The sequence below is a fragment of the Salvia hispanica genome, chromosome 2 (assembly GCF_029641045.1).
Source record: "Salvia hispanica isolate PSC_SH4W2 chromosome 2, Shi_PSC_v1, whole genome shotgun sequence".
NCBI lineage: Eukaryota > Viridiplantae > Streptophyta > Magnoliopsida > Lamiales > Lamiaceae > Salvia > Salvia hispanica.
This window is the reverse complement of record NC_142693.1, coordinates 2177399-2191401: the sequence shown is the minus strand read 5'-3', so window position 1 is coordinate 2191401 and position 14003 is coordinate 2177399. Positions and strand designations below refer to the sequence as shown.

General features: G+C 37.9%; 2 protein-coding genes across 2 annotated transcripts; both read left to right on the top strand.

Moving 5' to 3' along the window:
* The first annotated feature begins 138 nt into the window (after positions 1 to 138).
* On the top strand, positions 139 to 8436 carry LOC125220722 (protein trichome birefringence-like 33). Its single transcript, XM_089063972.1, has 7 exons — positions 139 to 286; positions 498 to 503; positions 639 to 852; positions 1185 to 1365; positions 1885 to 2090; positions 7604 to 7762; positions 8097 to 8436. Exons 1-7 carry the CDS (start codon positions 139 to 141, stop codon positions 8434 to 8436), a joined length of 1254 nt encoding a protein of 417 aa, XP_088920098.1.
* Positions 8437 to 9907: 1471 nt separating this feature from the next.
* On the top strand, positions 9908 to 13499 carry LOC125211238 (protein trichome birefringence-like 33). Its single transcript, XM_048110965.1, has 6 exons — positions 9908 to 10055; positions 10178 to 10388; positions 11505 to 11682; positions 12473 to 12678; positions 12777 to 12935; positions 13154 to 13499. Exons 1-6 carry the CDS (start codon positions 9908 to 9910, stop codon positions 13497 to 13499), a joined length of 1248 nt encoding a protein of 415 aa, XP_047966922.1.
* The last annotated feature ends 504 nt before the right edge of the window (positions 13500 to 14003 follow it).

The window sequence follows — 14003 nt, the reverse complement described above, 5'->3', positions numbered from 1 at the left end:
GTCCATAGAAGATTAGAGATTCATTTAAATAATTAAATTGTATCTTGATGATAAAAGATTCCTACCAACTATTGCATAGTTGTATTTATTGACTACTCATGCATAGTTAACATAAAATTATCACACAACCACAAAAAAATGAAGGCGCCGGCGGCGTCCTCCGCCGCCCTCCTCCACAAGGTGTGCCGGTCGCCGTGCTTCTTCACCGTGGTTGCCCTCATTCTACTCATGATGATCCTCTACGGCAAGGACTACCGCCCTTACCGGAGCTTGTCATGGGCAACAAGTGAGTTGTCATGTTTTGATTCGAGTCGTGTTAGGCCGGGACAGGTTTGGCTTAAGGCTTGTATCATACTCCCTCCGTCCACCAAAAATAGACATAGTTGTGTATGGTACTGGTTTTAATATGAAATTAGTAAAGTAAAAAAAGATGGGAAACGTAAGAGATGAATAGTGTTAGTGTTAGTATTTAAATGTTTAAAACTTTCCATACTTAGAAAGTAGTCTAATTTAGTGAACAGTTCAAAATGGTAAACCCTGTCTTTTTTTTTTTTTTTTTGAACATATAGAGTATTTGTGAACTATTATTATTATTATTATTATTATTATTATTATTATTATTATTATTATTTATTTAGAGAAGAAAAGAGAAAAGTTGGCTTTCGTGGTGGGAGAGGCGGATAGTGGCTGCGACGTCTTCAGCGGGCGGTGGGTGTGGGACGATCGCCACCCGCTCTATGAGGAAGCCGAATGTCCGTACATTGCATCGTCTATGACGTGTCAGGAACACGGCCGCACCGACACGGCTTACCAACATTGGCGATGGCAGCCTCATGCTTGCTCTCTTCCAAGGTCTCATTTTTTTCAGTATAGTTAATTTCACTATGAATGCAATTATTATTATTATTTCTTTTCATTCAATCGTCAAGAACTACATTAATAATGCTGCATTTTTACGGAATGAAATAGAATATTTTCACTCTAAATCTAATCACATGTGGAGCAAAATTTCATTTTATTAGTATAGTGAATTTCAACAAAACTTTTTAATTTTTAGTATGATTAAATTCATAACACATTGTCACATTATATGTTCAATGCCGCGTTTTCATGTTCACAAAGAAAATTGCAAATTTTTATGTACATTTGGTTAGAAATTAACATCTTATGTTGAAACACGACAGTTTCAATGCGTCGTTAATGCTAGAAACTCTTCGAGGCAAGAGAATGATGTTCGTGGGCGACTCTCTAATTTTGGGTCAGTTTTATTCGATGGTCTGCCTTGTCCAAAAGATCGTACCATCGTACGAGGCAAAATCCATTACAAGAGACATGAACGGTTCACTCATTGTTTTCACAGCCAAGGTACATGATTCGGACCACATATACTCCTTCGGTCTCATGTCAAATGTCACTTTTCTTTCGGGCACAATTATTTATGTGATAGGAGTGTTAGGGAGATTTAGAATATTAAACAAAACGGATAATCGTGATATATCACTTTCAGATCAAATCAATTTCGGTGGTTCTACCAAAATATTTGATCGGATACAATTCAGAACTATTATATGTTGATGTTCGAAAAGTATATAGAACGAAAAGAATCGATCAGATTTTGAAGAAGATGAACCAGTGCATCTGTTGAGGGAAAAACCGAATTAACTGTTTTTCAAAAGGTTTCCGAAATTGCAAACTAGTCCTTTGACTTTCAGAAATTACATTTTCAGATGAATTACTATGGAATGAATGGAGTAGAAATTGCAAACTAGCCCTTTACTTAACTCACCTAACACAATTTTTCTTAATCTCCATGCCGAAAAGAAACACTTCCATTACTATGGAATGAATGGAGTAGAAATTTAAAATAGTTTGATCTGTTTACAGGATTACAACGCAACGATAGAATTCTACTGGGCGCCGTTTCTCCTAGAGTCGAACTCCGACAATCCATTCATACACAGAGTAAAACCAAGCGACAGAGTTGTGCGGAAGGGCTCCATCAACACACATGGTGATCACTGGAAAGGAATCGATATAATGGTGTTCAACACCTATCTCTGGTGGATGGCAGGTCCCAAGTTCAAGATACTGTAAGCATTGACGAACACACATGCATTGCCAAATTTTCGATATTTTGTGTGAAACGCTGTCTATCATCACAAAAACATACTTCCATCCGTCCACGAAAAATAGATCAGTCCCAATAGTCTAGTCCCTATGTATATTTGCCCTATAAATACCAATGTACAATGTATCAAATAAACACAATTCAGTGAATAAACAATCTTCTCCAATGTTCAATATCTGATTATTCAACATGGTATCAGAGCAATGTTTCGATCCTAGTTTTTTCAATCCAAAATCAGGAAACACCTTTTTCGAACTCAGAATTTTTTTTCATCATCGTTCAGTACCATTACAGCCCTCTGGCCAAGATCCAGCAATATACAACTCCTTTTTTTTTCCAATCTCAAACCTGCAAACCAAAATCAAGTGAGAATCCAATTCAAATGGCCAAATCAATTGAATCAGTTTCAATAGGATTCAAACTCGATGGAAAAAACTTCCCTATTTGGTCCAAACTCATGCTCGTTGCCGTCGGCAGCCGAGACAAACTGGACCATCTTGAGGGGGATGCCATTCCTCCCAAATCTGACGATCCAAAATTCAAAGAATGGCAGGCTGCTGACTACACGGTGTTCTCATGGCTGATCCAAAACATGGAGCCCCGGCTAGTCATACAGTTTGCCCAACATCAGACGGCCAAGGCCATGTGGAAGAGCTTGGTCACAACCTTCGGCGTGAGAGCCGATCGAGTCCAAATCTATGATCTCGAAATGACAACAATCAAGACGATTCAAGGAGATAACACACTCGAGTTCTACTGGGGAGAACTCCAGAAACACTGGATCAATTTCGATGCAAGAAAACCATGTCCCTACACCTGTTGTGACAAGGGAATCGAAATTTACATGAAGGAGACGAATATTCAAAGGTTACACCAGTTTCTCGGTGGCCTCAACGACAAGTACGACAGCCTCCGGAGAGAAATTCTCAAACTTGGGGATGACACAACAGCCGAGGAAGCTTTTGGCATCGTCAAACAAGAAGAAGGGCGGACTGCGGTTTGGAAGCCATCGGTCAACCCGACTACTGACTCAGGGGAGGCCGGAATTGGAGCCGGTTTTGGAGCCCGATTCAGGCAACCGCCGCCACCCGCTCAGAACCGAACACCCGCACCACCACACACCCGCGACCAGCAACCACCACAACCACATGGATACACCCAGAATCGTCCAGCAAAAATCGAAAAATCCAAGCTTTACTGTACACACTGTGGTATGAACAAACACACAATGGAGACATGCTTCAAACGCATCGGATATCCGGAGTGGTGGGAGGACGGGCACAAATTGAATCGGAATGGAACGGCGAAAGGAAAATCAGCGGTGGGGCGAGATGAGAGCACCGGAGTCGTCGCCACTGCGGGTAGCCAAAAGGCCGCCTACGCCGGCAACGACACCAAAATAACGATCGAACCTCCAATCGGAGGCGGGTGGTGGCCAGAAGCCGAAGAGGCAGCGGCAGCGGCGGCGGAAATAGCAAAGGCCCGGTGTGGGAATGCGAACGAAGGTAAAGGGTTTGGGATTTTAATCCCAAACCCTCCTCTTTTTAACTTATTACAAAATCCACCCCACATTTTTCCCCCACCCCCCTCCATTTTTAATAATTTACGAAAACCACCCCATTCTGGTAATATTTATCAAACTGGACCTCAAACTCCCCACATATACGAAACAGCCCCCCAAAGCTCATTAATCCCTGTTTTTGGCCATAAAAATTGTTCTACCTTAGACGATCCATATATGGCTCGAATATGTCATGTTCAATCGACGGAGGGTAAGAAAGATAAGCGATGGATTTTTGATTGTGGTGCTACTGATACAATGACATATGATTTAGAAGATTTATGTAACTTAACTACGTCACGGAGAAAATATGTTGAAACTGCTAGTGGAGAACTAGCTCGGGTGGAAGGGGCTGGCACTATTCGAATTTCTCCGTTATTAACTCTATCAAATTGTCTTTATGTTCCGTCTCTATGCCAAAAGTTGATGTCTGTTAGCCATGTAACAAAGGAGCTCAATTGCACCCTTCTAATGCATCCTAAGTTTTGTGTTCTACAGGGTATTCGGACGGGAGCGATTATTGGGCGTGGCACTGAAAGCTATGGGTTGTACTACGTGGATGAGATAGCTAAACCGGGCAAAGTAATGTTGGCTCAAAGAACTTCAGAACAGGATATGATGTTATGGCATAGGCGGTTCGGACATCCATCTTCGGGTAATTTGAAAATTTTATTTCCTAGTCTTGTTTCAAATTCAGCATTTAATTGTGAAACTTGTGTTTTGGCAAAGAGCCACAGACAATCTTTTCCTTCTACCGATACTAGAGTTGAGACTATGTTTTCATTAATACATTCTGATGTGTGGGGTCCGTCTCCTATTACCGGGGGACATGGGTTCCGCTATTTTGTCTTATTCATTGATGATTGCACTCGAATGACGTGGGTCTATTTTTTGAAAAATAAATCTGATGTTTTTTCAAAGTTTGTTGATTTCTACTCGATGATTCTTACCCAATTTCAAACCAAAATTCAAATTCTTCGGTCTGATAACGGGGGAGAATTCGTGAACTCAAAAATGAAAGATTTTTGTGCTAAAAAAGGCTTATTGCATCAAACATCTTGTGCCTATACACCTGAGCAAAATGGGGTAGCCGAACGGAAAAATAGGGTCGTCCTAGAAATGACTAGGGCACTTCTCCTTGATTCCAAGGTTCCAAAATATTTTTGGTTAGAGGCTGTAGCTACTTCCATTTATCTCCTCAATCGCCTTCCTACTCGCAGTTTAAAAATGAGATCTCCTCTCCAAGCCTTGTCTTCCTTAACAACAGTCCCATCTGCTCTATCTCTTGAACCCCGTATTTTTGGATGTTCCGTATTTGTTCATATTCCGAAAAATGACCGTACCAAACTGTCTCCCTGTGCCCTAAAATGTGTTTTTGTAGGATATGGCATAAACCAAAAAGGATATAGATGCTACGATCCTAACAGTCGACAAGTCATTACCACAATGAACTGTCATTTTTTGGAAAATGAGTTCTTTTATGGTTCCCAACTTCCAAGTCAGGGGGAGGGAAATACGATAGACTTCCTGAGTTGGTCACCTATGCCATACACAACAGATCCTACTGAGGGTCTACCTGAACCACCTAATACTGCCCCCGAGCAAGTCTTGCACACTATACAACCTGTGGAACCCGGTGACTCACCAATAACCCGTCCGACGCCTGAGGTAAACAATACTGCAATTGAAATTCCTGTTATTACTGATGATACTTCTGAATGTTACCCAGTAGATGGAGACACTGGACAATACATCCTTCCTTACCGGAGTAATCGAGGTGTCCCACCCAAAAGATATTCGCCGGAAAGAAGGGGGAAAGCAAGATACTCAGTAGGGAATATAGCCAGGGCAAACTTGACAAAAATGGCTAGAGCTTTTGAAGAAGCATTATATGAGGAAGAGGAGATTCCCCAGTCAGTTGAAGAAGCCATGAAAAATAAAAAGTGGAGAGAAGCTATGCAGATAGAATTGAAGGCACTTGCAAGGAATCATACTTGGGAAAAATGTCTGCTCCCAGAAGGGAAAAGCGCAGTGGGATGTAGATGGGTATTCACAATCAAACGACGACCAGATGGATCCATTGAAAGGTACAAAGCCCGACTTGTAGCAAAAGGATACACTCAAACCTATGGAGTGGATTATTCCGAAACCTTCTCCCCAGTAGCCAAGATGGATACCGTTCGAGTATTACTCTCAATTGCAGCAAACAAAGATTGGCCTTTACATCAATTCGACGTTACAAATGCCTTTCTACATGGAGAGTTGAAGAAAGAAGTCTATATGGAGAGCCCTCCTGGCTTTGATGGAGAATTCAAAGAAGGAGAGGTATGCCGACTGAAGAAAACTTTGTACGGACTAAAACAGTCTCCAAGAGCATGGTTTGGTAGATTCAGTGAGGCAATGAAGAAATATGAATATCAACAAAGCAATGCAGATCACACCTTGTTCCTAAAAAGGAAAGGAGAAAAGATTACTTGCCTACTGATCTATGTTGACGATATGATCATAACAGGAAATGATGAAGAGGAGATCGATCAACTCAAGAAAAATCTAGCAACTGAATTTGAGATGAAAGATCTAGGAGCATTGAAATACTTTCTTGGAGTAGAAGTATTAAGATCAAGGAAAGGGATCTTCATCAACCAAAGGAAATATATCCTTGATCTATTGGCGGAAATAGGAATGATGGATTGTAAACCAGCAGAAACACCCATCATTGTCAACCATGGTCTACAAATTGAAGAAGGTGCTCAACTGACAGACCGAGAAAGTTACCAAAGGCTTGTGGGGAAGCTAATCTACTTATCTCATACTAGACCTGATATTGCATACGCAGTCAGTATAGTAAGTCAGTTTATGCACCAACCTCAACAAAAGCATCTCGAAGCAGCACTAAGGATCGTGAGATATCTAAAAGGAACATTTGATCACGGGATCATGTTCAAAAAGAATGACCATTTGGAAATTCATGGGTACACTGATGCAGACTGGGCAGGGAATCCTGTTGACAGGAGATCCACTTCTGGTTACTTTACATTCATTGGGGGAAATTTGGTCACCTGGAAAAGTAAGAAACAGAAAGTGGTGGCACTCTCAAGCGCAGAAGCAGAATTTAGAGGTATTAGAAATGGATTGACAGAACTCTTATGGTTACGAAGACTAATGGAAGAATTGGGGTTATTTTCACAGAAAACATGTCAGCTTTTTTGTGATAACAAAGCTGCCATTAGTATATCAGAAAATCCAGTTCAACATGATCGAACAAAACATGTTGAAGTTGACAGACACTTCATCAAGGAAAAAATTGAGGCAGGAATTGTTGAATTCCCTTTTGTTCGATCCAAAGATCAACTTGCAGACATATTGACTAAGGCAGTTGGCGCAAGAGATTTCTCGGTTGTACTTGGCAAGTTAAGTATCGGGAATCCCGTTACTTAACTTGAGGGGGAGTGTTGGAAAGACAACTTGAAGTATCCAAGAATGTGGGGAAGAGAAAGTATGAAGTTCCAACTCATTGGAAAGAGGATATAGCCTTTATAATGTAGAGTCCCAATAGTCTAGTCCCTATGTATATTTGCCCTATAAATACCAATGTACAATGTATCAAATAAACACAATTCAGTGAATAAACAATCTTCTCCAATGTTCAATATCTGATTATTCAACAATATTTGTCATTTTTTATTGTCCACGAAAAATATGGCACATTCTAAAAAGAAAAGTTTTCAACAATTTCTCTCTTACTTTTTTCTCTTCTCTCCTATTAATAATATGGACCCCACATTCCACTAACGCTACTTCTCTCTTATTTTTTTCTGTTCTCTCTTACTTTACCAATTTTACATTAAAACTCGTGTCATTCACAAAGTGTCTTATTTTTCGTGGACGTAAGTCAATATCGTTTTTTCTGACAGACAAGGAACCTTCGACGTCAGAAACAAAGACATAGAGGAGGTGGCGACCGAGGAGGCTTATCGGATGGCGATGAAGAGCATGCTATGGTGGGTTAACAAAAACATGGATCCGAACAAGACGAGAGTCTTCTTCACTACCATGTCGCCCTTGCACCTATAGTAAGTGACATGATCACACAATTTTACTTACCACTTTTTCTATAATATTTCCTCCGTTCCCCTGTCACAGTTTGACCGGGCATGAGTTTTAAGAAATGTAATGGAAATAGGGTTGAAAAAATTGATAAGATGTGGGTCCTACTTTTCAAGTATTAGTTTTATAATAAAATGTGAGAGAGAATAAGTTAGTGGAATGTAGGTCCACTACCAAAAATAGATAAAAGTGAAATCTGACAAATTTTGTGGGACGGATGAAAATGGAAAAATGTGACAAAATTTCAGGGACGTGAAATTAATAACACTGTGATGCAAAATATTGAATAATGTGTTGCAGTGCTAGTGAATGGGGAGGTGATGAGAAGGGAAATTGCTACAACCAGACAGAGATGATAGATGATGCAAACTACTGGGGATCATCCTGTCGGAAGGATGTGATGAACGTGATAGGGGAGGAGTTCAGAAAGTCGAGATATCCGATAACGTTGCTCAACATCACGCAGATGTCGAGCTATAGAAAGGACGCGCACACTTCTATTTATAAGAAGCAATGGAGCCCTTTAACGCCCGAGCAGCTGGCCGACCCGGTGAGCTATGCGGATTGTGCTCATTGGTGTTTGCCTGGACTTCAAGATACTTGGAATGAACTTCTTTTTGCTAAGCTTTTCTATCATTAATTGATTTTCCAGAATGAGTAAAGAGAGAATAAAATAAGTGATACTGGAATGATTTATTTTTAATAAATGAGAAAATGTCTCAATTATATCTTTAAACAGCTTAAAAAATAGAAATATGATTCAGTTGACTTAGGAGGAAGGGAGTATTTATATTTAAAGATGGGAAAGAAAATAGTTGTTGATTGCATTGAAGCTGCCAAGTGTTCTTTGCTTGAGTTATTTTTTCTTTAGTTTTGCCTAAGTTGATTAAATTAAAAGTCAAGTTGGTTACATTAATTTATACATTTATACAGTTTATTTATTTGGTTATGATACCAAAATGTACGTAAGTTAAAACAGTTACCTTAAGGTTAAGACATTTTCATACAAATAAATTAAATACTAAACTATGATACAAAACTGAATATTTACATAATTATTTTGTAGCATTTTAAAACCATTATTCAAATATGATTCGAAGCCTATATATATAGGACTTTTTTCGTAATTCATGATTTAACAATTCGAGCTTAATACATTTTGGTCCAGCGCCTATATAAGTTAAGACTGAAGTAACTAAATTTAAACCCATACACGAATTAGTTATGCAGCCCATTACTAATATTTGGAAAATAAAATAACTTTAGTAGGCCAATTAAGGGTAGGATAACAAGCCCAATATCTAAATAAATCGAACCTATTGATTTTTCTTGACTCCATTGATTAATTATAGACTTTTAAGGTCTTATTGTTCTTTTTTTTTTTTTCTTAAAATGGAAAAAATCAAAACCAAAATCATATTTAATACGTAAATAAAACATTTTTATCTAGCTAGATTATATTTTATTTAAATATTTCTAATCTTATAATAATGAAAAATTTATTTAGTTTTTCTGATATTTTTAGAAATATTCAATTTAGTGATGTTCTAAATTTGTTCTGATTTATATCTTAAAATTCGAAATTTCGAATCTGATTGATGTATGCAAAAAAGTGATATGAAATCCGAATGTTCACCCCCTATGTATGTGTGCTAATTATTTAAACTAAGTTAACGAACAAATTTACTAATTTTGAATTGTTTCATTGTGATAGTAACGCCAGAGTAGATGCCGATATCTAATCTGCATAAGTTAATTTAGTAAAATAGGATCCATATCATTAAATGTATTGCAATAATGTCGACTATACACCTTCTATTTATAATATTGTTATAAATTTATTATCAAACTCCCCATAAAAAACTTAAAAACTCGTTTTCTTTAAGGATAATGAGTTTATGGAAAGGCAATTTATAAGGTAATAAAGATATTGAGTTTATGGAAAGGCAATCTGTATATATATGATGATTGTCATTTTAAATTAAAAAAAAATTCATGCGTAACAAAACTAATTATTGTAGTAACAATAAAAGCTTTGCATACTTGTATTTATTTACTCCTCATGCATAATTAATCAACATAAAATTATCACACAACCACAAAAAAATAAAATGAAGGCTGTGCCGCCTTCCTCCGCCGCCCTCCTCCGCAAGGAGTTCCGGTCACCGTACTTCTTCACCATAACGGCCCTCATTCTGTTCATGACAATCCTCTACAACGAGGACTACCGCGCTTCCCTGAGATCATCATGGACAACAAGTGAGTTGTCGCGTTTTGAGTTATGTTGGGTCAGATCAGGTCGGGTCGGGTCAGGTCTTGCTAAGGGCTAATATGTTACTATAACTTATAATTCTATGTGTGAAAATTTTTTTGGTATTTAGAGAATAAAGGAGAAAAGTTACCTTTCGCGGTGGGGGAGGCCGATAATAGTTGTGACCTCTTCAGTGGGCGGTGGGTGTGGGACGACCACCGCCCGTTCTACAAGGAGGCCGAATGTCCTTACCTTTATACGCCCTTGTGTGACAAATTCGGCCGGCCCGACACGGCTTACCAGCATTGGCGATGGCAGCCTAAAGCCTGCTCTCTTCCAAGGTTTCATTATATTTACTATTGTTAATTTCAATGTGAATGCAATTCAATTCGAAAAAAAAATACTCCCTCCATCCCAAAAAGATGTCACACTTGTGGGATGGTATGAGATTTTAGGAGGTTTTGTTTTGTGTGTTAGATGGAAAGAGAAAATATAATTTTTATATTAATGTGAGAGAAAAAAAATTTCAAAAATAGAAATGTGACATTATTTGTGGGACAAACTCAAAAGAAAAGTGTGACATCTGTTATGGGACGGAGTGAGTACAATAATGATGCAATTATTTGGAATGAATATAGCATTTGCACTCTAGTCCCATTTGGAACAAACTTTTCATTTTATTAGTACCGTTAATTTCATTGCGAATGCAATTCACTATTTTCAATCATTTGAATCTTACACTCCCTTCGTCCCAAAGAATATGCATTTTGGGTTCAGCACGTGTTTTAACGCAAAATTGGTAAAGTAAGACCTCATTAGAGAGAAGAGTTTTCAAAATTGGAAAGTGCATATTCTTGTGAGACGAACTAAAAAGAAAAAAGTGCATATTTTTGTGGGACGAAGGAAGTATAAAACATTTTGAAGTATAAATTCAACAGTATCATAACATTCTTACAAAAGAAGATACTTTAATTTTCATGATAACTAAACTTTAGCTCAAAATTCGATCTCGTGCTAGAAACGATAGTTTCATCACGACATTAATGCTAGAAACTCTTCGAGGCAGGAGATTGATGTTCGTGACTCAATTTTGGTCCTAAACATATAACCAAAATACGAATTTGTTCAAAACATTCACTTTTCGAAAAACAGGACTTTAGCAAATGAAAATGTCGACGAAGTAGTCCTTTTTTTACGGTTTCGTAAAAAAACTAATGGTCAACGTTAAATGCACAGTGGCATGACCTTTAGTTTTTTGACGGAACCGTCAAAAGAAGACCACTCCGACATGGATTTCATTTGTTATGAACCTGTTTTTCAAAAAAGGGAATGTTTTGGACCAGATTCGTATTTTGGTCATGTGTTTATGACCAAAATTGATCGTTTACTCAAAATAAAATTGTTCTTTTCATGTAAGATTGGCTGAAAATTAACATCTTACGTTTGAAACACTACAGTATCAATGTATCATTACTGCTAGAAACTCTTCGAGGAAAGAGAATGATGTACGTGGGCGACTCTCTAAATATGGGCCAGTATTATTCAATGGTCTGCCTTGTACAACAGTTCATACCGTCGTCGGCCAAATCCCTTTACAATATATTTAATGGTTCACTCAGGATTTTCGAAGCCAAGGTACATATTCCTTCTATCTCATGTCATATTTCTTTCATGCACGAAGATAAAGTCAAGTAGCAATGTAACCGGTGTACCACCACTAGGGATGTCAATGTAGCCCGCAATCCGTGGGTCAGCCCGAATAGTCCGTCAAATTTACAGGGTTAGGGCTGAAAATTTCTAGCCTAATAAAATTACAGCCCAATTAGCCCGCACCCGATTAGCCTGCAACCCGTTAGGGCCACACCCGAAAACCCGATAAAATTTCCATCGTTCTACTTGTTTGTCTATAATTCGACACTTCATTGGTTATTTTATAATATAGATTACTAAAAAAATAACTTTCAATTTTATATATTAAATTTTTATTAACGTAATAATAGATATATAAATTAGAAACTTCAAATTCACTAAAAAATATATTTAAATTTTTAAAACATTTTCTTTAAAATTTCTTGATGTTTATATTATATTTTGCATAAATCTCAAATATTAGTATTTGATCATATTTATGTTTGAGTTTAAGCATGTATCTCAAATTTATCATAATTAAATATTTTACATTTTATAAATATAATTAATTTTCATCATTATTTATTGGATTGATCGCATGTTAATTTTATCGGTAGCAACCCGATTAGCCCTCACCCGATTGACCCGCAACCCGAATAGGGTTGGCCCGAAACCCGATAGGCTGGCCCGATTGACATCCCTAACCACCACGTATAAAGAATTAAAAAGTGACATACATACCCTGCAATGCATCTTAAAAATTGAGACATTTAAAGTAACCTTAACCCGTTTACAGGATTACAACGCGACTATAGAATTCTACTGGGCGCCTTTTCTCCTGGAGTCGAACGGCGACAATCCAGTGGTGCACCATATAGAGAAAAGCGACAGAATTGTGCGGAAGGACGCCATCAACACGCACGGCGATCACTGGAAAGGAGCCGATATAATGGTGTTCAGCACCTATTATTGGTGGATGACGGGTCTCAAGATCAAGATACTGTACACCACTAAATTTTCGATAATATCGAAAATTTAATTTCTTTTTAAATTTTCTGCGTCCGCACCTGACTATATGTCATAACCATTTTTTCCAACAGACAAGGAACCTTCTACGACCAAAAAATAGAGATAGAGGAGGTGGCGGTCGAGGAGGCTTATCGGATGTCGATGAAGAACTTGGTGTGGTGGATTAACGAAAACATGGATCCCAACAAGACGCGAGTCTTCTTCACTACCCTGTCGCCCGTGCACGAAAAGTGAGTGATATGATCATACAACACCACCCCTTTTCTGTAACGAGTAAATGTCAGTTTTGGTCCTAAACATATGTTTAGGACCACTCTGACCATGATTTTAGTTGTTATGGACCTGTTTTTCAAAAAGTGAATGTTTTGGACCAAATTCGGTTTTTGGTTATATGTTTAGGACCAAAATTGACATTTACTATTTGTTGTAACACTACCTAATGCAACAGTGCTACTCAATGGGGAGGTGATGCGAAGGGCAATTGCTACAACGAGACAGTGAGGATAGATGACGAGAAGGGTAGTTACTCGGGATTAGACAACGATAAGAGTGTGATGAAGGTGATAGGGGAAGAGTTCGCGAAGTTGAGAAATCCGATAACGTTTCTCAACATCACGCAGTTGTCGAGCTACAGGAAGGATGCGCATGTATCCATTTATAAGAGGAAATGGAGCCCTCTGACGCCCGAGGAGATCGCGGACCCTGCGACCTATGCCGATTGCAATCACTGGTGCTTGCCTGGGCTTCCGGATACTTGGAATGAACTTCTTTTTGCTAAGCTTTTATATCCTTGATATATTTCTATTTTTGAGTATGTGAATAGAGAATAAAGTATGAGAAGAACTTGATGATTGAATTTTTTGCATATTAATTATTTCTATCTCTACTTTGATTTTCTAGCTTAACTAACAAAATTTCATTTTTATAAATTTTGTGACCAAAAAAAAAAAGTTCTTTAATGAGGGACGGAGGGGTAGAATTTTAATTTGTGGACATGTATTCTAAAATGATAATTGTGATATTATTTTGTGTGGATGGAGAGTATTGTACATTATTAATACTTTGGAGATTTAATTACTTTGATAGTATGATATTTTTCCATTGATAGAGGAAATAAGTATTAAATTTGGTTATAATTTTCAGTTTGGATAATTGGCTTTCTTGAAACTATAAAATTCACAAATCCCAATTTCATTTAGTGTTTTTTTTTTTAAATGGATTCGGATATTTTCATACTACCAAAATACTTTTCAAAGGTATCATACCTTGTCGTAAATCACAGTATACCAAAAATTCTG